The sequence below is a fragment of the Acinonyx jubatus genome, chromosome A1, assembly GCF_027475565.1.
Source record: "Acinonyx jubatus isolate Ajub_Pintada_27869175 chromosome A1, VMU_Ajub_asm_v1.0, whole genome shotgun sequence".
In the NCBI taxonomy this organism is placed as follows: Eukaryota; Metazoa; Chordata; class Mammalia; order Carnivora; family Felidae; genus Acinonyx; species Acinonyx jubatus.
Window position 1 is genome coordinate 35,570,594 of NC_069380.1, and position 24,944 is coordinate 35,595,537.

General features: G+C 37.7%; 1 protein-coding gene across 3 annotated transcripts in view; it reads right to left on the reverse strand.

Annotated features, from left to right (window-relative positions):
- The window catches only part of DIAPH3 (diaphanous related formin 3), a 503,888-nt gene that overhangs the window by 378,860 nt on the left and 100,084 nt on the right, over positions 1–24,944 (reverse strand). For all 3 annotated transcript variants that reach the window (XM_053216218.1, XM_053216210.1, XM_053216209.1), the window contains one exon: positions 12,739–12,866. In XM_053216218.1, the coding sequence (XP_053072193.1) occupies positions 12,739–12,866 (128 nt within the window). The remainder of the gene's footprint in view (positions 1–12,738; positions 12,867–24,944) is intronic.

Consider the following 24,944-nt stretch of genomic DNA (forward strand, 5'->3'; position numbering starts at 1 on the left):
CTACCTCAAAGACTTCCTCTGACGAGCTTGTATCTAAAAGTGCTCTATGCACTATTCTCAGTCCCTGACTTTTTCTTAACTGAACTGGTATCTTCTGTTATATATTTTCTAGGTCTCACCCCTAGATGCCTCATTCCTGTGATACCTAGCACAGCACCTGAGAATTCTGGCTGCATGAGTAGATTAACTAATACATCCTCTGCCGTACTCTAGTGCCATTTTATCCACACTACACACTTAAAGAGCTGGTGGTATCACTTACTCTATGTGTTCAACGTTTCTCTCCAAATGTGATCTCAGCAAGCTGAAGCCAGGGAGAAGCCTTTACACCTCTATGAGTTTTCCAACAGAGAGGCGCGTGAAGAAACTCAAACCACCGGACCCCCTACCCTAAAAACTGACTGGTGGCAGCTCATGCATTTCATATTATTTCATGTTTTAACTTCCCTATTCTCTTTTCATTATTCAACTCCATTTAACATACACCCTGATCTTCCGAGTCCATGTGACAGTTCCTCAACAACAATTAATTAATTAATAATATTCTGGGCTCCTCCTCAGAATGCCACACCACAGCAGAGATGCCTTATCTTCAGACTCAAGAATGCAAAGGCTCAAAACAAGTGCACAAAGAATATCATCACAAGACTTGATCTCAAATTATTGTCCAAAGAGCAGCCTCTAGTGACATGTGAATTTAAGCTTAAATTGCATTTCTTAGTCACATTAAGCATGCTTCAAGTGCTCAACAGTCATGTTTTGAATACTGAACAGCACAGACCAAGAACCTTTGCCGTACAAAGTTCTACTGAACTTGTGCTCAAATGAGCCTACTTTCTCTCTAGCTCTGTAGAGGCAGTGCAAGTGACCTCAGTGGATCTAACCCTAATGTGTTTATCTTTTATGAATGTTAACATATGAAAGATGTTTAACGTATGAAAACTTAGAAGACTATGAGTTTCTTACATTTATTGATTGTCCCATAACAAAAGACCTAGAAATCCATGGCCAATATGGATGATAAAATTCAGTTTTATTTCACAAGTTTTTCTGAATCATAAAAATTAAAATTTCCTTCTATTGCCAATATATTTCACCTATGTATTTAGGCCTTATGTAGACAACTGACCTTTGAACACTGTGGGTGTTAGGGGTGCCAATTCCCCCCAACACAGTGGAAAATCCAGTATAATAAACATTTGATGCCCCAAAAACTTAGTTCCTAATAGCCCACTGTTGGCCAGAAGTCTTACCAATAACATAACCAGCTAATTAACACATACGTTGTATATGTGTTATACAGTGTATTTATTCTTACTATAAAGTAAGCTTTACAAAATGGTGAGAAATTCTAAGAGAAAATATATTTGCAGGACTGTACTGTATTAATAAAAAAAAATAGCTGTGTATAAGTGGACACATTTCAAATGTGTGTTGTTCAAAGGTCAACTGTAGTTATGTACTTTTTTATGTATAGAGACAGCAAGGAATACCAAGACAAAAATCATATTTTAAGTTCTTTGCTTAACTCACCAAGCAATACTTTTAAAACGTTGGTAACGAGGCCAAAAAATTAGTCTCAGGAAGAAACCACACAGACCCTTCATATGTAGGCTACTAAATAATAGGGGGGTTTAGGGTCTGCAATGCAATAATTTTTCCACTGAAGACATTCATCTTTGCCAAAGAGACCAAAGTATTCAGTAAATAACATAATGCTGGTAACGGTTACAAATGTGAACATATAAGGCTTACATTCTCTGAGGACACAGACAAAGCAACTGAAAGGCAAAGTTTCTTGTATTTCACCTCTACGGTCAGGAGAAGCTGTACACGTTTAAGAGCAGCACTTTTCCCAAATTGTTATAACACTATCTTTTGTTGTCTTTTAAACAGTAATCTAATCTTTTCCCATAATTAGTTTTCAGTCACAATTCTTTCTCTTATGCCTGAATATCAAACTACTCTATTTTAAAAAGGAAGATTTGAGACCCTGTGTTAATTGTGACAGACTTTACATATGAATTTTTGAAAATTAATCTTCACTATTCAAACAGCAATTTATATTTTACTTTAAATAGACTAGGAGATATATATCATCAAGTAGATTGGGAGGATTTTACTTCTAGGGCCTTTCAGGTCAAGTATAAGTTGAGCTACACAGCTATTATTCATCGTGTACAGAAAATACGTATTTCTCAGTTAAAAGCAATTACTATATTTCCAATGCACTGTACTTTTATTGTTAACCTTGCATCCAAAGTCAAAGCTTTTCAGATACAGATAGAGTTAACTTTGAAACCAAATAATTATGACATATTTTAAAACAGCTATAAGCCAAAACCAAACTGTAGTATGAATGACAATACACAAAGGACGAAGTCTCCCGCCAGTAGGGAACATGAAGTCTTCTCGGAGATTTCTCAGAGAAATTACTCCAGCTTTGGTAGGACTGGGAAAGCAGTGGAAAGTATTGGCATGCCCTTTAAAATATCAGGTTAGTACTCATTTATAAACATTAATATTTTCTTTCAGGGCATTTTACATTAATATTTCATTCTTTTAAAACACTTTGGAAAGGACTTCAAAATGACCTAAAATTAGAGGGCATTTTCAACAAATATTTCTTTAATAAGCAATATTAAGAGTCATAAAAGTAATGGATACTGAATGTTAATTTAGACATAAATAATACAAGGTATATCCTAAGATATATGGTATCGTCTAAATACAGAAATAAAGAATATTAACATCTTACCTAGACTTGGTGACTTTTTATTGAAAACAACCTAGAAAAAATGCTTTGTAGAGGTAAAAGTACATCTCCCTGAGAAAAGTTCTGTAAAATAAACATGAATCCAATGGGTATTTTTAGCGTACCAAAGGGGATGTTCCTGTGACTTTCACGATGTGCCCTATTGCCGATTCCCTCATCCTAGCTACAGGCAGTCACATTGAAGGCTGTCGTGGACCATACCTTTTGCACTGCCTGTCAGACACACCCCTCCTCTCCGTTTCTGCCCCTTAACAGCTGATGCAAAGCCCATTCCCTTTGCCTTATCCAAGACAGAACTCCCCGCTAAAGGCAGCCTCTCATGGATTGCTCGTTTCTTTTTGGGATTCTCTTGATACGAATGCTCACTCATCCTTGGAGGTTTTAAAAATCTTTTAATCTTTCAGACTTCAATTCCTTTATATATTCCCATAGTCCTGAACTTAACTTTGAGGATATAATCGTCATGCAGTATTTATGTCCAAGAAGCAAGCAGCTAACCAGAAGAACCAAGGTGTTTAAGCAGCAATGTCTAATAGAATTTTTTTTATGACGACATAAATGGTTTCTGTGTGCGGTTCAATTTGCTAGCCACTAGCCACAAGTGCCTCTTGAGCACCTGAAATGCTTACCCCCACCCCGGCTTCATTAGTTTAAATAACCACAAGGGCCTAGTGGCTACCTTATTAAAACAGCACAGGAAGGAAAACAGAGCCATCTGTATCACATGGCCTCCTGGCATCACTAGAGGAGGGGAAAAAAAACAAAAAAAGGAAAGACAAGACAGAAGAAATAGAAGAATGTAGACCACCCAGGAAAATCTTTACCCTTCCTGCCCACTTGAGAAACTACCACTATTAATAACACCATACACCTATACATATTGTTAATTCCCAAACTTTTTTCTAAGGCTTATTTTTAAAAAGAAATTTTGTATCTCATGTCTTATTTTAAAATTCTAAAACATGTCAGGCAATAAAAATAAACTGAAGCATATTAGTGAGAACATTTACTATCCTCCTCCTCTTGGTTCTACTAAAGAAGAGGCCTTCTCCTATGTTCCCCAGAAAAGAATATTAGGGATTACTTCCAGTCACTCCCTCCATCTCATTATTTGGAGATTTCCCCACCACCCCTCCCCCCCCCCATTCACCACCACCCAGAAGGACTGATTTATCAAATTAGAGAAAGTGGGGAAGGGATCCTGACCCTGGCTTACAGTTGTCTATTCTTTCTACTGAGGACAGTGTGGGAAGTTTGATTCACTGGGATGAAGTACACTTCACCTTCAAAAGTCCCAGTTGTGCTCTGCAACTTGGCCTTTCCAGGAGTCCAGAGGTTATTCCTAAGCTCACTTCTGTTATCTACTTTAACATGTTGAGAACTCAAGGGCAAAAAGGGGATGTATCCGTATCTCTTCAAAACCAGTAGTTTGCATGTTTCTGTGTGAAACAGGACAGCTGTTAGAGAAAATAAAATAAAGAGTAAAAGGTCTCTTTTTTAATGTAATCGAGGGATAAGTACTAAACAGAAAAAGAAGATCTTTGAGAGGGAAAGTAAAAGTGAGGTATTGAGAAAGTATTGAGGTCAATGTGGGAGCTGAGCTAGTGACCATTTATTTATCTGGACTAAACGGACAATCTTCAAATAGAGGTAAGTTTCAAGAAATCCAGAGCAGGACAGCCCTTTGTATTCTTAGAAAGTTTATGCCCAGATCCAAGTCCTGTAGCATATCATGAAAATACTTATTTTTATCTCCTAGTAGTAAGATAAATGAAACTAAAACCTGGAAGAAATGAGAATTTAACACTTACTGACCTATTCTCTGCCCCACTAAATAATGTACAGATGCTTGACCCCTTTCTTCTCCTTCCCCTTCTTCCCCTTCTGCTGTTCTGATCTAGTTTCAAAGGAGCTCATTTTGTAGGCTCAATGCCAGCCCCGGTTAGCTTCATGAACAGAGTTCTTGTCCTCCCCCTCCAGCCCAGGGGTGGAGCAACTTCTCACTGCTGCCAATCAGGTCCTCACTGCTTCTTATGTGGTTTCTCAGTCTTTCCATCAGTTATTTAACCTATTTCTGGTATTAACTTCTTTAAAAAAAAAAAGGGGGGGGGGGCGCCTGGGTGGCGCAGTCGGTTAAGCGTCCGACTTCAGCCAGGTCACGATCTCGCGGTCCGTGAGTTCGAGCCCCGCGTCAGGCTCTGGGCTGATGGCTCAGAGCCTGGAGCCTGTTTCCGATTCTGTGTCTCCCTCTCTCTCTGCCCCTCCCCCGTTCATGCTCTGTCTCTCTCTGTCCCAAAAATAAATAAACGTTGAAAAAAAAAAATTTAAAAAAAAAAAATTACAGCGTGCTCTCTGGTGTCTGTCTTCCCGCTAGGACTCTGACAACATATATGCTACATACATACATACATATATATGTGCATATGTATGTACAGTTTCATTCTGATTCCTTCCCATCTCCTTCCTAGGAAAGGATCTTTGCTAAGACTGACAAAAGCAACAGCGACTCCTCTAGGATCATAATGCAGTATAATTAAACTTTAGGAAGAGGTCCATCTGGGTAAAAGTTTGACCTGTCGATGTTTCGGTTTGGGTGCTTTGAAAAGGCTGTACACCCCCTCCCACCACATGTCATTTAGATCCACTGACTAAAATTAGGGGCTCTGCAGACAGGAGAGAAGGATGAAGGCCTGGGGGACTGGACGCTAAGTCGTCCTCGCTCAAGGCATACCCTATCTCTCTCATCATAGTCACTGTCCCTTCCCCCAACCCAGGGACAGACACAGGGTGTTGGAAACGCAGACTTTTTACCCAAGTGGGTAAATTTACTCCTGCCATGAATTTCTAGGATGTTTTTTGAGGAGTATTATCACGCTCCAAAAATCTCTAATGCCAAACCATGATTTTCAAAAAGATATAAACATCGCTTCACCCAGATAAAGTCAACAGTGTCAAATATTTATTTACTATGTTAATGAGGGAACCAGCAAGATGGTGAGGCTGGTTCAAAAAGAACTAGAAAAATCAAAGGATTTTAAGGTGCCTTAAAGGATAGAAGAATGCTAATTGAAATGCAAGACCGATATCCTGCAGAGTAATAAAACCATAACTTCTAGAGTTCAACTTTTTAATATATAATTTTATTTATTTACTTTGAGATGGAGATAGCACAAGCAGGGAAGGGGCAGAGAGACAGGGAGGGAAAGAATTCCAAGCAGGTTCTGTACTGTCAGCACAGAGCCCAACACAGGGCTCAATCCCACAAACCATGAGATCATGACCTGAGCTGAAATCAAAAGTTGGGTGCTTAACCAACTGAGTTACCCAGGCTCTCCTCTAGAGCTCATCTTGGGGGGGCGGGGGGTGGGGTGGGGATGGGAGGGCAGGGTAAGCAAAAGTAAGGTAAAGTACATATATGAACATATTAACATAGGCACTTAAAAAATACGAAGCAAAACCAAAAAACAGTTAACAGGAATTCACCACTGACCAACTGGTCTGACAAATAAATGATAGAAAGGAGGAAGCCCTCTACTTGTCTGTTTATATCCTTCTGAGAAATTGGGATTTGGGGTGCAAAACTTTAATACTTGTTTTTCTTATATTAAAATGGCGATCTGCAACAATTCTACCAAAAACCATCACTGAAACAAGATTTTAAAGTTTATCTGTGGTAACAAGAAAGTAAAGTATCCTTAAAAGAAAAATTTAAAGAGAGAGAAAGAGGAATTCAGAGAGGTAAGCCAGCCTTGAGCCCCACTTGCTCTGCCCTATGGGACAGATGCAAAGGAAACCAACATTTCCTTTGTGATTGTGGTACAGAGTCAAAGGGACAAGAGCCAAAGCCTAGAGGCCATTATCAAGGCTAGGACACACGGCAAAAATGAGAATCTCAAAGGGTCACACCTGCAATAAGAAGGTAAGCTAGAAATAAACCTATCCACCTGCCCAGTAAAGGACAAGGCAAATATGTTCTGGTAACATATAACCCAAGTTAGATACATGTAAGGTGCCCATGTGTTAAAACAAACATAACACCAAAAACAAAAGTCCAAAACACCTCAAGCCAGAAATTTTAGTTTAAGTTGGCCCTGGGTTATTTAGTATCCATATGTGTCTAGTAGTTGAAAATCATTCAATTCATTCTAGCAAAATATATCTTCAAAATAAATCTCAAAGAAAAAGTTCAAAGGGACAGGAGGCCACTCTCATTACAGAGCACACAAAGAAACAAGACATGAGTAAAGACGGAAAGAACTAACCAGCCAACCAAATAACCAAGATCAGGCCTGAGAAATTTTCACTTACTAGATTACAGACCTAGAAAGTAGGGATATTTACTATGTTTAAAGAAATAAAACAGGATTAAAAATAAGCATGAAGCAACAAATTATGAAAAAGACAAGGAGTTTTAAGACAGAAACAGAGGCACCTGGGTGGCTCAGTAGGTTGAGTGTCCAACTCTTCATTTCGGCTCAGGTCATGATCTCAGGGTCTTGAGATCAAGCCCCACGTCAGGCTCTGTGCTGACAGAGCAGAGCTCCTCTCTCTCTGCCCCTCCCTCTGCTCACACTCTCTCTTTCAAAATAAATAAACTTAAACATAAACAAATAAAACAGAACGAAGGAGAAATAACAGGGATGCAATTATAATAATGGAAATTTAAAATGCAACATATAGCTCAATAGCATATTAGACACCAGTGAAGAAACAAGAAAAGAAGATCTAATAAATAAATATAAATGCTTCCAGAATATAGAGGAATATAGAGGAATGTAAACTATTAAGTTGATAATAAATAATGGCATATGGAGGAAGAAGGCCTGCATCCTAACATATATAAAATGAGGAAAAATTGTAAAGGGATAATAGCTGAAATTTTCACAGAATGTATTAAGGACACCAAACCATACTCAGCAAACCTCCCCAAAACCCTAGAGGATAAATAGGAAAATTTCCACCTGGACACAGAACAGAGAGAAAAGGCAGATTACCCGGAAAAAAATGAGTTTTAGATCAAGAGTCAACCCTTTGAAAATAGCAATGCAAGGCAGAAGAGGAAATACTATCTTCAGTGCACTAACTTATCTAAAAGCCCTCCATTTCATGCCTTAGGAAAAGCATCCTTCAAAAGTAAAGGCAAATTAAGTCACTTTCTGACAAATTAAAGAGTTTTACCATTAAAAGACTTTGGCCAAGGGAGCCTAATAATATACTTGAAGCAAGAGTCAAACCATCGGAGACAAATGTGTAATACCCAAAAAGGAATGATTAAATGAATGTGCAAACATATATACATATACACATATCTGTAGTTTGACTCAATAGTAATAGCTAATTTGTGACATTAAAAAGAAAAAAAAATACAATTAATATATCACACAACACTAGCATACAAATTAACAGAAGGTGATTGGTGTTCAAGTATTTTTAGGTCTATGTTCTTAGGTTCAAAATACAGGATATTGCTTATTTTTGTCCCTTTTAGGCACATGAATATTAAATTTCCTTTTTGAGTGTGTACATGCTAACTTTCTTTTCTAAGATCAGAAAGGGAAAATGTGTTCCAAATTAGTAAGTAAGGAAAAAAGTGAAATGAGAAATTAAAAATCTACCCAAAAGAATTTAAGGAAGAAGAGGAAGAAGGAGAGGAGTAATACAGAAAAGGAACAAAGAGCAGAAGGGTGGGTGTATAAAGGAAGATGAACACAGTGCAAGCAGCATAAACTACTTGAAAATTCAAAATGAAATGTCAGGTACAGATTTCAATACGTTTTTACAGTGGCGATGGAAACATACCAGAAAATGACAAAGACTATCAGATTTGTTCAAAAGAGCATTTGTATACTATTTGTAATAGATCTTCCTAAAACTTAAGAAAAAATAAAAGTATAGGAAAGTATGGATTGTGATGGTGTGTGCGTAGTTGCACACATCAACGTACTTAAGTCTATCAAATACAATAGAGAGGGAAAGTCTCAGAAGAATGCACGGAAGATTATGCTGTTTACAGGAAGTGACAAAGATAAAACCAAATAATACACAAATTAAGAAGACAAATATGGTGAAACTATAATGAAAAGAAAAAACAAAGATAACCCCCAAATTCAAAACAGCACTAACCACAGTATAGCGGGAGAACAGGGCATAGAATTAAGCAGGGATGCATGGAAGCTTCCAAGTTACAACCTTATTTCTATCTTAGCTTCACAGGTAGGCAAGTGGGTGCTTGTTTTTCTCTTATCACAATGTCTTTACTACATGTTTAATGTTTTACGAAAATATAATTTTAGGGGCGCCTGGGTGGCTCAGTTGGTTAAGCATCCGACTTTGGCTCAGGTCATGATTTCACAGTTTGTGGGTTTGAGCCTCGCGTTGAGCTCTGTGCTGACAGCTCGGGACCTGAAACCTGCTTCAGGTTCTGTGTCTCCCTCTCTCTACCTCTCCCCAGCTCTCTCTTTCTCAAAAATAAACATTAACAAAAATTTTTAAGAGATAAATAAAAATACATAAAAATTTAAATAACTATTAGCAACTTCAAAATTATTGGTCTTGACTTTTTTCTCCAGATCATGTTAGTATCAATGAGTATGCTGATCTCATTGCTTGCCACAAACTTCTTTGTCTCTCACACAAGTGGTATAAGGCACAAAATATGTGTCAGTTCTAAAACGAAGCCCTTCTATCAACTTTGTGTTTAAGCGCAGAAAAACTAGATTCTAAACATGGCACTGATCAAATGAAATAAAGATCCACAAAGGCTGCTCAGTTGCTTTACGGTAAACATTTTACTGCATGTTTTTCTTAAAGTGATTTTTTGGAAGTTACAGTTATTATCTTAATCAAACCTAGTTCCAAAACCCCTTAGAAATTTAATGAAAAGATAATGTTAGCAAAAAAAAAAAAAAAAAAAAAATTTGTAAACTTCAAAATGCACATGTTAACTATGAGTAAAGGAAAATAATGCCTAAGATTAACACGAGACCTGATAGATTGGATTCTCTGAGCCAGAAATCGTGCCCTTGACAGCTACATCAAATTGAGAAAATGAAGATACATTCTGTAATTCATTTGCTATCTGCATAGATGAGTATGGACGAAAATGCTTGTTATCAATCATAATAATGTTAGTGTCTACTTTTTTACGTTTCCACCTCAACGTGTTCAATAGCTGAAACATAATTGTTGCCTATGTCAAGATCCACTAAAAGTTATAATTGACAATTTGAAGAAGCTGGTCTTTTCCTAGTGTTCCAAAACTAAAGCACTGTGTCTTTTAGCTTAAAACTGTCACCGAGAATATTGAATAATCAATAAAACTTCAAAACAGAAGAACTTTGTGGTCTTCAAATCAACTCTTCATAAAAGGTGGCAAATAACATGATATTTAATGCACTGGTTTTCACATAATTCACTGTCTGGAGGGTAGAAGGTTGACATGGCTCATAATTGGTAGGTAGCGTTTCAGAAGCAGATAAATGATTCTGCAAGTATTGCATATCTAGATGGGGGTGGGGTGGAGGGAAGGGAGGTTTTCTTCTTGATCCTTGACTTTTTATTTAAATAAAACTCAATCCCAAACCAACATTGGAGAACCATCATTAATCAGTTCCCATGTTTCTTTTTTCAAATTTATTCAAAGACATTGAAGAATTTTAACTCTGATTTACTCAATAATACTACAGGGCTAACAACGATCTCAAAAGATTCTTACAAGAATTTTAATTATTTTTCTCTTGAAATTGAGACACACACTATACATCAAAAAATATGAAAAACACACTTTACCAGCAGACACAAAACTAATAGAAAAGTCCAAAGATTTGAACATAGGCATAAATTCAACTTTTACCATCCAAAGAAGCCATTCCACTAATTGGAGCACTGCACACAGAAATAATCTTGAGTAGCTTCTCAATTTTCTCTCTACATCAAGTGCCACAATTTCAGAAAAACTTCTCCAATGGTAAGATTTCTATCATTTATAGGGAAACATCGATAGCTTGTGGATTCCTGGTAATACAGCAGGTAATATAGCAGTTTAAGGCGAACTCACATATAAATGTATCTGCTGTAATATACATGAATTCATACATAAAGTTTTCCTTTTGCTATCATAGTCACCTAATCAAATTATGAAGATAACAGGAAGGGTCTGCTTCTAATCAAATTGAAAAACCACGGAAACAACCATTGCTCAGTGGTTGCCAGATAAACTAAGACATGGAGTGCATCTCTTCAGTCAACCCCAAAATATCCTTTTGCTACATTTAAACTCCATAAGTACAGGACCTGGATCTGCTTTGCTATTTACCCAAGCCCCATAAGACAGGGCTTTGTAAGTATTAGGTGCTCAGTAATTATTTTTTTCAATGAATATATTAAATAGGTACAGATTCAACTGGAAAGCAGAGTTCTTCATGTATGATTATACCTGCCAAATAAATTCTCAATTCAACTCAGTGTCTAACAATAGCCAAGGTAAAACTGAAGGAAGCTCAAACTTCATTGTTTCAATCGACAAGTCTTCACTGAGTACTTTTTATGTACTGTGTGCTATGAGTGGTAAAGAGAAGTAAGTAAGACATAGCAAGTCCTGGTCTCCTTCCCCTCATTAAGCTTACAGCCTAGAAAACAGGCTGGATGTGGGGAAATACGTAAAAACAAAGATAAAGTTGAAATATACTTTGTTTCCTCTTCATACTCCTCAGTTAAACCTCACTCACTTCATGTCTCAACAGGTAAGGTCTTTTCGTTTTAAATAGGTGTACTGTGAAGGATTTTTTCATACTGTAGCCAAACTTCAGAAATGTCCAAAAAAGTAGTAACAGAGCAGACATCAAAGAGATTCTATTACATATTATTAACCTCTGTAGTAGTCATTCTAGCCCTGACAATTATTTATACACACACACACACACACACACACACACACACACACTTTTCAAAAAAATTTTTAATGTTTATTTATTTTTGAGAGAGAGAGATAGAGACAGACTGTGCAGGCAAAGAGAGAGAGGGAGACACAGAATCTGAAGCAGGCTCCAGACTCCGAGCCATCAGCACACAGCCTGACATGGGGCTCGAACTCACGAAGCATGAGATCATGGCCTGGGCCAAGGTCAGACACACAACTGACTGAGCCGCCCAGGTGCCCCTCAAACACACATATTTTACACACATCTAATATACAGTATTTTCTTATGCAAAAACAAGCATTCATTTATTATACAAAAGAAGCCAAAACTGATCTACCTCAGACCCTTACAGCTCTGAAATTTTATGACTACTCAGACATTTCATAACAACTTCTGCTTGAACTTTTTCAAGAATATTCTGAGCCTAAAAGTCTAAAACTTGATTTATAGAGACATCTCTATTAGAGTTGCTGGATCCAGGACACCTAGTTAAATTTGGATTCCAGATAAACAAAATCTCACAGTGTCCGTATATCTGAAATTCAGATTTCACTCGGCATCTTGTATTTTGACTCACTACATCTGGCAATACTAACCTATGTGCTCCTATAAAGACATAATTTCCAATAAAGGATGAGTTAAATAATAGTATTTCTTTGTGTGTCAAACAAAAATCAGCCACTATATATACAATACCAAAATTCACATGTAACTCAGCCATGTTACATTGATAGTTTTTGATCATGATGATTTTCTTTTAAAAAACACCATTTCTTCACATTTTTAAGGAAAAAAAGAGTAAATTTGTTCTTGTTTTTAAGTCCCCAGGCTATGTATCACTTGGTAATAAACACAAAAGTACTGATGACATTATATTACATTATGCATACAAACATTAGATACACAGTTTTTACCTTGAGACACCATTGAGGTATACCACCCAGGAACAGACGCTATAAAGAAAGTGTTAAATGAAAATAACAGATTAAAGACATCTGTTTAATTTACTAACATGCCCTGATGATGTTCAGATAGATGAATTACCTGACAGGATTACTAGTCAAAGATACGCGGAGGGACTCCAGGCATGTGACAATGTCATCTGCAGACCCCATTTTCAGTTCATGGATGAATTCCTGAGGTGAGATCTGTCGCCTACTCTTAAGACTTCCCTGTAATTTAAAGAAAAAAAAATTTATCTTCATTAAAGCACTATCAATTACATTAATCCTATCTTTCATATAGCAGCTGCATGGAACTACTCCGAGCAGTCTTACTTTGCAGGAATGATTCCTCTGCTCACAAATATAAATTATAATCTACGATATTCACCAAAGATGAAACACCAAAAGGTTTGCAAATTAAAAGGACTTTCTCAGGGTGCCTGGGTGGCTCAGTTGGTTAAGTATCTGACTTCGGCTCAGGTCATGATCTCACAGTTGTGAGTTTGAGCCCCGCGTCGGGCTCTGTGCTGACAGTTTGGAGCCTGGAGCCTGCTTCAGATTCTGTGTCTCCCTCTCTCTCTGCCCCCTCCCCGGCTTGCATTCTGTCTTGCTCTCAAAAATAAATAACCCCGGCTTGCATTCTGTCTTGCTCTCAAAAATAAATAAACACTAAAAAATGTATTTTAAAAGTAAAAGGACTTTCTCAAATGCAAAATATCATGGAAAACAATGAAGTGTGGAGACATACATATCATAGGAAATATCTGAAAATAGAGTAATCTATTTTAGGCACTTGCAACATAAAAATCAAAACTCAATACAAGAAAAGCCCTGTTAAAACTAGTCTTCTAAGCACCACAAAAAAGCCTTGAAGCTACTGACTCAACTACCATTAAGTGCCTAGTTCTAAGCACAATATACAAAGAGATGATCAAAACCTAAGTCTGGAAGGAGAAATGCAAGCACAGTAGTAATACTTTCTGGTGAATCTAATTCCTGTAATACAGTACCTACCTAAGGAGCCAGAGGAGGAATCCCTAACTTGGTGAGCAGATGAGGGAAGCCCGAGTAAAAGCGCGAAGGCAAGTCAGTTAAGGGGACTGAGAATTAGGAACTTCTTCCAGACTGAAATAGGGCACATGTGTACAACCACAAAGAAAGCCAGAAGCACTTATAGCCAAAGATATCAGCCAGATCAGGGAGGGACAGAGCACCGCTAATCAATCAGATTTTCCAAGGCAGTTTTGGAAGGATCCCTCTGGTAGCAGTATAAAATGCAGATTAGAAGAGTTGGAGTTCATTCATTATTCAACATTTCGTGCCTACTAAGTGTCAGACACTGTTTGAAGTGCTATACAGAGAACAGTCAATAAGAGACAAACATCCCTAGGTACATGGAGCTTTCTTCTCCATGGAGAAGAATAAAGCCAGGCAGTCAATAAATGAACTAAGCAGTTAAAGTAGTTGCTTTGTAGCTATGGAAAAGTGCTACAGAGAAACATAAAAGCAGAGAAGTAGAATAAGGAGCACAGGAGGTGGTTTGCAATTTCAAACAGTGTGGTCACAGAAAGACTCGCAGAAGAATCCGAAGGCCTCAAACTTGAGTATTAGAATAAAGATGTGAAGGACAGAGAAGTAACCATACCTGTAACTGAAAAGTTGTAATGGAAGGGACTGTACCCTCAGAGGCCACCCAAAGAACTCTGATTTTACTTTCAGATGAGAAGCAACAGAAGCAGCAAGACCGGTTAGAAAGGCACAAACATAGTCCAGATGGAAAAAATGAAGCAGCATGAGCAAAGTCCAGAACTGAATCTACTTAAATTACGGATTACACATCCAAGGGGAAGGAATTATACATGTTCAAGAGCAGATTAGTTGGGGTGTCAGGAAATCAGATCCCCCTTTTTTTAATTTTTTATTATTAATTTGCCATAATATTGTCCAAGAAAACACTTCCAATAACATAAAACAAATTAGCACAGGAAAGACAGAGGATTTTCATCAATAGCAGAGTGGTTATTTACCAAAAAGAAACAAAAACTGAGCAAAATCTACAAAAATAAATTTGAAAGGAGAAATGAAATGATTTAGTGAAAATAAACACTTTTGAAATCAGTGACTGTTACGTATCATTAAAAAGAATACATTCAACTTGTACTGACAGCCATTTTCGGTATCCTTTTCTGCTTTAAATTACTTAAGTATTGCCTGTTCAACACAGAAAATTTGGAAATCAGAAAAGCACTAGGAAAAAAAAAGTGCCTCAAAATGACTCTTAATTTGATATTTCTAAGTGTTTTTTCTCATTTAGAATATGTAATATTCCCTATACATTCATAAACACATGTACTTTACTTTCAAAAATATTATGTCATACATATTGTTCAGTAGGCTACTTTTATCTTTAGTAATATTTCATGAATATATCCCACATCTTAAATGAAAATTTTTTTCCTGGCTACAGACTGTTAACATACCATTATTTACATAATTTAGACCCATATTACTGTGCGTGTAGGTTGCCCGATATACTTTCTTGGTATCTTAATTTGTCAAGTTTCCTGTGCATACTGTCAATATTTTTTTAATGCTTACTTACTTCTTTTGAAAGACAAAGTAAGTGAGCACACGCATGCAAGCAGGGAGAGAGAGAGAGAGAGAGAGAGAGAGAGAGAGAGAGAGAGAGAGAGAATATCCCAAGCAGGCTCCTCACTCTCAGCACAGAGGCCCATGCAGGGCTTGATCTCATGAACTGTGAGATCATGATTTGAGCCAAAATCAAGTCAGATTCTTAACCAATAGAGCCACCCACGTGACCCATCAGGTCATTATTTTTATCAAAATATGTATCAACAGAAGTTAAACTAGATCTTTTTGTAGTACTTCCTGAATTTATCACTGAAATAATTATGATATGGAGGGATCAAAATACACCAAAGCTGAGATCAACTGGTTCCTTTCAACAAAAAATGGGTAAACACATATAGTCAATACTTTTAAAATGTAAGAATAAAAAGCAATAAATGCATTTGAATAAAAATAAAAGTGATTTAGCGGCCCCTGGGTGGCTCAGTCGGTTAAGCAGCCAACTTCGGCCCAGGTCATGATCTTGCAGTTTGTGAGTTCGAGCCCCGCGTCAGGCTCTGTGCTGACAGCTTGGAGCCTGGAGCCTGCTTCGGATTCTGTGTTTCCCTCTCTCTCTCTCTCTCTGCACCTCCCCAGCTCATGCTTGCACTCTGTCTCTGTCAAAAATAAATAAATTTTTAAAAAATAAGTAAATAAAAAATAAAAGTGATTTAAAAAAAAAAAAAAAGTAATCACCTGCCCCACCACTTAACCCTATCTTTCAGAGGCCATCACTTTTAATTCCCTTAACTGTTTCTTCTGATGGTTACTTAATATGTCCAAATAACATGTTTACTCTGATTTTCTTAAACTTCTAAGTTTTCAATATTACCTTTGACTTCCATTATGAAAGATAAGGAGCTAGTTATATTAAAACAATGGAATTTGTATTCTTCCATCTTCTGACTATAACTATAACTAAACTCAGTTGACCAGAAGATGCCAATTCCATGACATGGAAGCTGACTGAATCCAGGCTCTATGAGATCCAGAGAGATTTTTGGATCACTGAACTTAGTAATTCTTTAGTTTGTTTCATGACACAAAATAGGACATCATATGCCCCCATTCATAAAGTCTTCCAGCTACTATAATTCCCATGTTGGTCAAACCAACTCATTGGTGTCCCCACAACAGTGGAGATGCGAGAAGCATGTTGGATCTTCCCATTCCTATTCAGTATTTTACTGGAGGTACGAACTAGTATGGCAAGGCAATAACGACAGCAACAATAGAGATTAGAAAAGAAGAAGAGGATAGTCTCTACTTGCAGATGAAATTATCTACATGAATTCATCAAGATCACAGAATAAAAGCTCAACCTTTAAAAAATATTTTTATGTCTAAATATTACTAGTAAGTGAGAAATGAAATTTTACAATTTAACACTTGAAATAGCATCAAAAAAAGCCCTCACAAAATAATGAGGAAAATTTTTAACAAAAGAAGATAAATACCTATATGGAGAACTACAAATATTGTGAAGAGGTATTAAAGAGGACCTAAATCAATGATCTTATGCCAAGTTCATGGGTCAGAAGGCTCGGTATTATTAAGACATTGTTAAGAAATACATTTTCTGAAGGACAATGTATATATTCAATATATTCACCATCAGAATCCCAGCAAGTTTTTCAGAAATTGAGAAGCAGCTTCTAAAATTTAGATGGAAAAAAAAATAAAATTTATATGGAAATGCAGGAAACCTAAAGTAGAGCAATTTAAAAGAATAAAGTTGGGGGGATTTTTCCAATTTCACGATTTACTATAAAGCTACTAAAATCAAGATAGAATAGAAGCATCAATAGAAAAGAATCCAGAAATACACTTGCACCTATGTAGTCAATGATTTTCAACCAAGGTGTTAATGTAATTTGATGGGGTAAGAAGAATCTCTTCAACAAATAGTGCTGGAACAACAGGACATCCAAATGAGAAAAAGTGAACCTAGACCTTAGACCTAAATGTGCAAGCTAAAACTTAATGTCTATAAGAAAACATAGATGAAAAGCTTCACTACCTACGGGAAGGCAAAGATTTCTTAGGACAAGAGGCACTAACTAGAAAATTATTCATAAATTAGACTTCATCAAAATTTAAACCTTCAATTTTTCAAACAACTCTTAAGATAGTTTTATTGGGACAATGAAAAGGAAGCCACAGGCTAGGGGAAAATATCCATAATACAAGTCAAGAAGTGTGCAGTCCGAGTCTATATAACGTAACAAGCTAAATGAGCCTGTTACTGGTTCCCGAATGGTGGCAGAAAACATGAGTCCGCAGTTAGAGACAAAGGGCTGTATTATGCCTGTGTTGGTTCCCTGACCCACCAAGTCCCAGAGGGGCAACACAGGGCTCTCTGATGGATGATCAACGCCTCCACATGCCGTAGAATGCATTATAAGATACTGAGCATGGGGAACTCACCAATTTTAAAGTGAACAATAACAAGCCTGCTCATTGTCTACAGGGAGACATAACCAACTTTCAAGGCAGCTCACTGCAAGCACAACCCTGAGAAATGGATTCAGTAAAGAGCAGTCAAGCCTTCCATTCTTGGTGTAACTAGAATAAATATACAGAGGTACTCAGGAACCATGGCAGACTGCCTCTCCCAACAATAAATGCATCTCGTAAAGATTTGTATTCAGAACTTTCAATGAAGTCCTACAACTCAGTAGTAATAAGACAAATAACCCAGTTTAAAAAATGATCAAAAGACTTCACGAAAGAAGATACATGAATGGCCAATAATCACATGAAATAATGTTCAAGATAATTTGCCACCAGGGAAATGTGGTTTAAAACCACAAGTGAAAAAAACAAAAACAAACAAACAAACAACTCCCCACGAATGAGGTAACACTACACATCCCCTAGAGAGGGGAGGATGTGAAGCACCTAAAAGTCACCTATACTACTGGTGGAAACGTAAAATGGTATTGCCACTTTGGCAAAAAGTCTGGCAGGTTTTTTTTGTTTTTGTTTTAAAGATAAATGTACACCGACCAGAGGACTCTGCAATTATACAGTGAGGTATTAAGCAGGAGAAAAAACAAAACAACAAAAATTCATACAATGTTCAGAGGTGTTTTATTCAGAATATTCAAACACTGGGAACAACCCAACTATTCATCAAGTTGTGGTATATCTATTCAATGGAATACTGTACAACCATAAAAAAGATTCACTCATAATGCAACCAGATACATGAACCCACCCCCCCCCAAAAAAAAACTGCTGGGTTAAAAAAAGCCAAACAAAAAAGAGCACATAATGTATGGTTGTATGTATATGAAAGACCAAGACCAACCTGTCAGTCCTTTGTCCTGCTCCACTCTCTAGCTAACAGTATAAAAGCAAACGTGTCAATAGTTTTTGTTGTATTTGGGTGGAAGATGGGGGTAAAGACAGACAGCATCTTAAATGGGGCAGCAGGTAGACTTCACCAACAAACACTGGGAAAGACAGAATAATTTCACTGGCTCAAAGTAACTCTATTTCAGCCATAGTAAGTCTTCCAGTTTGAGAAATTTATTATCTAAAAACCTCCACCTTTTGCCCGAGATTCTTTCCTCTTAACACCCTCCCCTTTCACCCCTACTGAATCTTTGCACAAGCCTACTCCCAGACAGCACATCTGGGCTGAGACTCACTTCCTGGGATAGGCCTCTTCCGAGCCACAAAAGGGGAATCCCCCGTCCATGGATTCCTTCTTCTTAACACTCGCCACTCTTATTTATTGTATAGAGGATATTGTGAGCATCTACTCTTTCCAGACATTGTTTACATGATGTAGACACAGGGGTGACCTAAGTGGTAGCAGAAGCAGCTACTGAAGAGTTCCAAGTCTGAGCAAATGACACTCTCCTAAGAAAATAACATTCAGCAGAAACCAGAATGAAGAGGAGAATGAAACATGTTTCAAGCAAAAGCAAAAGGCAGGAAAGAACTAAGTATATTCAAAGGATGGTAAAACGACACCTCAAAATCCCAGGAAATGACAGACTTGAACAGGACAAGAGAGACACAACAAGCTGGTATTGGAGGCAGGGGATCAACAAACAGCTGCCTGAGTGCCAAATGTTTTCATAGGACTCCCGAGCTAAGAGTGTTGCTTACATTTTTAAACGCTTGTAAAAAGGAAGAGGAGGAAGAGGAAACACTGGCACTGGCAGAAGTAACTGAAACCCTATGTGACTTGCAAAGCCTGAAACGTTTACTGTCTGGCTATTTAATACAAAGTTCGCTGGTCTCTGATGGTGAGGGCTTCAGGTTAATTTATCCTGAATGGATGGAAAACTATTGGCAGATATCCAGCAGATAAGTTCTAAGATCTATTCAAATCAAAAAACATTTTTTTTTTTTAGAGAGTACACCCAAGTGGGGGAGATGGGGGGGGGAGGGACAAGGAGAGAGAGACAGAAACAGAGGCAGAGAGAGAGAGAAATAGAGAGCATCTTAAGATTCTCTCAAGCATGGCTCAATACCACCACCCTGGGAACATGACCTGAGCCAAAATCACAAGTCAGACACTTAACCGACTGAGCCACCCAAGCTCCCCAAAATCAAACGCTTTTTAAAGACTGTTCTAACTACTGTGTCGCGACAGAATGTAAGGAGCAAAATGTGAAATAAGACCACCCGTTAGAAGGCCAGTACAGCGTCTGGTCAAGAGTGGACAGTAGCCTGGTACAAGGAGCCAGTGATGGAAGGCATGAGATCTGCTCAATATGAAGTTAGATCAGACAAGACTGGCTGATAGTTTGGAGGTGAGGTATTGAAAGAAGTTAAATTCAAAGATGATGCTGAAGTTTTGGTCTTAACAACTAAGTGAGCAGTGCTGCCATCTACTGATCATTGATTCCCTGTCAAGAGCCTTAAGAGTGGTGGACTGGGGATAAACCCAGTCCAAAGTTCAAGGGGAAAGAAAAAAAAAAGGGGGGGCAACTCTTGTGAGGAGATTTCCCATAAAGGAGAGCAAAGAACTGGGGTAGCAGTTGGTGGGGAGCTATAGTGTGGATTTTCTTTGGGGGAAACTACAAGATGTTTGCAGGCTAATGGGAATGACCAAGCAGGGAGGAAGAAACTAATAACGCAGAAGAAGGTAGGTAAAGATGCAGGGAAACAAACAAGTAAACAAACAAACAAAAAACTCAAGCAGATGACTCGGGATGTAGCCTACAAGAGGAAGGAATGATCTTACACAGTCACAGGTAAAGTCTATCACCATAAGAAGATCAAAAGCAAAGTCGAGGGGAACAGATTCAGGTAGCTTGTTAGACCTGGTGATTAGGAAGTGAGGCGTGAAAGTTCTACTGTGATTGCATCAACCTTCTCAGGGATAGAAATAGCAATATAAGCGGCTACAAGTGAGGACGCAGAGTTGGAGGTATAAGAAAAGGTATGAGGGGCACCTGGGTGGCTCAGTCGGTTAAGCGGCCGACTTGGGCTCAGGTCACAATCTCGCGGTCCGTGAGTTCGAGCCCCGCGTCGGGCTCTGTGCTGACAGCTCAGAGCCTGGAGCCTGTTTCAGATTCTGTGTCTCCCTCTCTCTGACCCTCCCTCGTTCATGCTCTGTCTCCTTCTGTCTCAAAACTAAATAAACGTTAAAAAAAAATAAATAAATAAATAAAATAAAATAAAATAAAATAAAATAAAATAAAATAAAATAAAAAAAGAAAAGGTATGAAATCATTTCCAGAAAGCAAAGAAGTGTGCTGGCAAGGGTCAGGTGGTAGGATATCTGTTAAGGGCTCACTTGTCAACCGTAGTCATTCAGAAAACACTACTTGTGGCTGTATGCTTCTTCCCAAATGCACGTTGTGCTGAGATGCAAAAGCAGACGAGGTAGGACATTTAGTTTAACCAAGGGTAGAGTTTATATGGACCAAGAGGGAAATAAAAGAACTGTTTACTGAAGGTAACAATGGAGCATGTGTCTAAGGTCAATAAGGAAAGAAGGATGTAGCAGCAGTTGGAAAGTGATGGACATGAACAAATGGTAGAGTAGATGGATCGGTAGTTCTAAAAGGGTTATGGAATTCTTTCAGTGGGAATATTAAGTAAGCAGAAAGACAGGTAATGCTCCGCTAAGTTTGTAAACCATATTTAGGGGTGGTATTTTACTATGGGAGGCAACGAGTGGTTGAGGTTGGGTAGAAAAACCAAAGACTGCTGGAAATGATAGTCGAGAAAATGAGAGGACTGAATGTTGGATGGATCCTCTGTGTGAATGATGAGGTCAGAAAGGACAAGGGCAGCGGTAATAGCAGGAAAAAAGCAAAGGCTAGGGGCCAAATCTGTGAATGTGCTAGTACCTCTTTGTATTTTACTGGAGACGGTCTTACACGTCTACTCAGACAGTGTCTGCCTCTGCCTAATTCATCACCGTGTCATCAGTACGTTGTAAAATTGCTGGCACTCAGTTAATGAATGAGGCTATAATAAAATCTAAGGTATACATAGAGTAAGAATTAAAACAAGAAAGGTGAGGAAGATAAGTCACAAGAAAAAATTCTCAATACTTAGAAAGGAATATCTCAAATTAAAGACACAGGCAACAGACCAGATAATTGGGTGATTAGCTTTCACCAGAATTTCCCCCTTTTATTATAGTACTATCAACACACAGGTACAAAAGAAAGGAAATTGTGGGGAGAAATACATTACGTGAATAATCAGAAATACTCCTTTTAAGCACAGCTCTTCCTGTGTTTCTTTCATTTCACATAACTTCAAAGGAAGCGGGAAGTAGGGGGAGAGAGGAAGGACACTCACGTCTGCCTATCTCTGATTCCATTAGCCATGAAGATGAAAATACTTAGAAAGCTTTATCCCCTGTGGTATCAAAACACATTAGTGAGATAAGGATGTCTGCCTGACATCACAAAAATTAGAAGGATATTTATCCAACATAATTTTTAAATCTTTTTTAATCCCTTAGTAAATTTTATTCTGAAATACCAAATGCAGGATAGAAAGAAAAGTACATAACATTCCTCTTGTCAGATTCCTTATTAAATGTATTCTAAGGTATAGAAAGTAATATGCACTTTCACAACTTATTTCCCTCACCATTTCTATATTTCTGAAACCAAATATTCTTTCTTTTGCTATGTAACTATTAAAGGTAATGGTAGTCATTTCTTCTGTACCTGCCTCAGTGCCTGCATTTCATCGCAGGTCAGGTATCAGAACTTTTCAGTAGATTTCTCCATTATTCTGTCTCATTTATTTGTTTGCAGAATTTGAAATACCATCTCCATGACAAATTAAAAATATATCCTATTTCCAGTTACCGGTAGAAAGTATTAGAGAACATTCTTTCATTTCTCAAATAATTGAATGATCTACATACAAATATGGAGAATTCACCACTCAATGGAGACCTAATTTTAAAAACAGTAAAACAAGCTATCTCTAGAAAGCCTGCAGGCTCTGCAGGAAGATGACCCACCCTAATGTGTATGTGGGTGAGGACAATGACCTTTCAGTCCCTTGTAGAATGTCTGACACATGATAGTTGCTTTAAGCAAAAGTTTGCCCAATTACTCAACTCATTGAATCATACCTTATTCCTCCTGGAATGTACCTTGTACCCATACTACATCCTCAACCATGGGTAATGGTCTCTTACTCACACCTAAACCCATAAAGAAAAATCAGCATGTTTTAACATGACCCAAAATATATAGCCTTTGGCAGTTAAAAACTTGAATATTGGGGGGCTGTAAGAAAACACTGAAACCTTAACTTTTTTTAAATTTCTTTATTTTGAGAGGGGTGGAGGAGGGGCACAGAGAGAGAGGGAAAGAGAGAGAATCCCAAGCAGACTCGCACCAATAGTGGAGAGCCCCATGCGGGTCTTGAACTCACGAACCATGAGATTATGACCTGAGCTAAAACCAACAGCCAGATGCTTAAGTGGCTGAGCTACCCAAACACGCCAAAACCTTAACTGATCTTTATATGAAGTAAGTTACTAGACTCAAGATCCCTCTCAATGACATTCACTTTGTAATTTTTAGCAGGTAAACTGCAGAGAACAAAAAAAGTTCCATCAGCATAAAACAAAAGGAGTCAAAAAGCCTAAGTTCTCATAGCGAGGAGAGTGTGTGTGCACACGTGGTCTGGCATTGGTGTGTGTGTGCCTGTTTCACTGCCGGTCAGTAACTCTAGGTTAACTGCCTCAGTATCTCTTTAGTATTAGAACTCCTGTGGTCTTGGTACCTAACTCAGGTGATCAGACTAGTGAAGGGGAAGAAGATATGAAATGTGGAGACTATTTAAAGAAATAGTGTGCATTGATAATGACTGTATTTTAAGAAAACTGCAGAGTCAGCACTGTTGAAAACAGGGGTAAACACAGTTGCTGCCAAGGGGGTAATTATAATCTAAATTACTATCATGTATATTGCTATTAAAATGCATTACTACAATTTCCTTGCATTTTTCAAATGATTTCTAGCATCTCTAATGTCACAGATCAACAGAAACACTAAACTGTCAGTGCAGTATGAATTACTTATTTTCAGAACATTTACAACCCCAACAGATCTCCAGTGCCAATAAAATCTGTTATTCAGAGATGATATTATGGAAACTCATAGTAGAAACTACGAGCAATGACAAGTACTGCAGAAAGGGGCGTTCACCACCACCAACAAAAAAAAGTTCAGCAAAGAGTTTCTTTTAGGAGTTATTATTTTTTCCATAAACATTTAATGAGCATGATTATATACCAAGAACTTCTCCTATAATTTTGGAGGCTGCTTTTAGCGTACATTAAAAATAGCATACGTTAAAGGTTTAGAATTATCAAGTACATTTTACAAAGGAACATGATAAAATACAGAAAAATCTGCTGCTCTCCCTCTTTCAGTTTCTAAAATAGCTCTACAGAAGAAAAAAAAAAGGCAGATTGATCCAACACTAATTTTAGCCACTCAGAAATTAACTTGCATAAAAGAAGTTCAACACATTACATTCCTCGTATTATCCATCAATACTTAACTAGCATCGACATCCCTTCTATTCACAGGAAAGCTTTCTCACATTAGCCCATTGCCTTCAATAAAACAGTTGACTATTTAGACGATTCTGTATATTTAAAAAGACTTGCTTCAACTGCTCAAAGCAATGTCCTGCTATTATAAACTTCCATCTGGTTACCATGACCAGAACTCAGGTGCTTTTTAGCTTCTAAACCTCAAAAGGATGTACCATAACAGTTAACAGTCAACTGCTTCTACCCACAGCCAGAGAACAGAAGCCAAATCAACCATGGTGAGCAACACATCATGAACACATTGCATGAACCATAACACGCAATTATAAATAAGAATGAGGGTGTCTCTGAGCTGTATGGCATGATTTTCATGACAGAGTTCGAAGCTGAAAAATTATGAAAGAATGTATTACTTTGTGTTTATGAAGAGATATATTCATATATTCATTATTTGTACAAAAACAGACAGGAAGAAATAATCAGGAACTCATGAGATTGTGTACCTTCAGGGAGATGGGAATATGGTATGTAAGACAGAGAGCAGAACACCCTAAAAGAAAAGAGGGTAAGTGGCAATACTTTAGGGATACCTCTGTGTATGTCTTTTTATTTTTCATACACTCAAAAAGAAAAAAAACAAAATCAAAGAGGACGGGAGGAAAATCCTT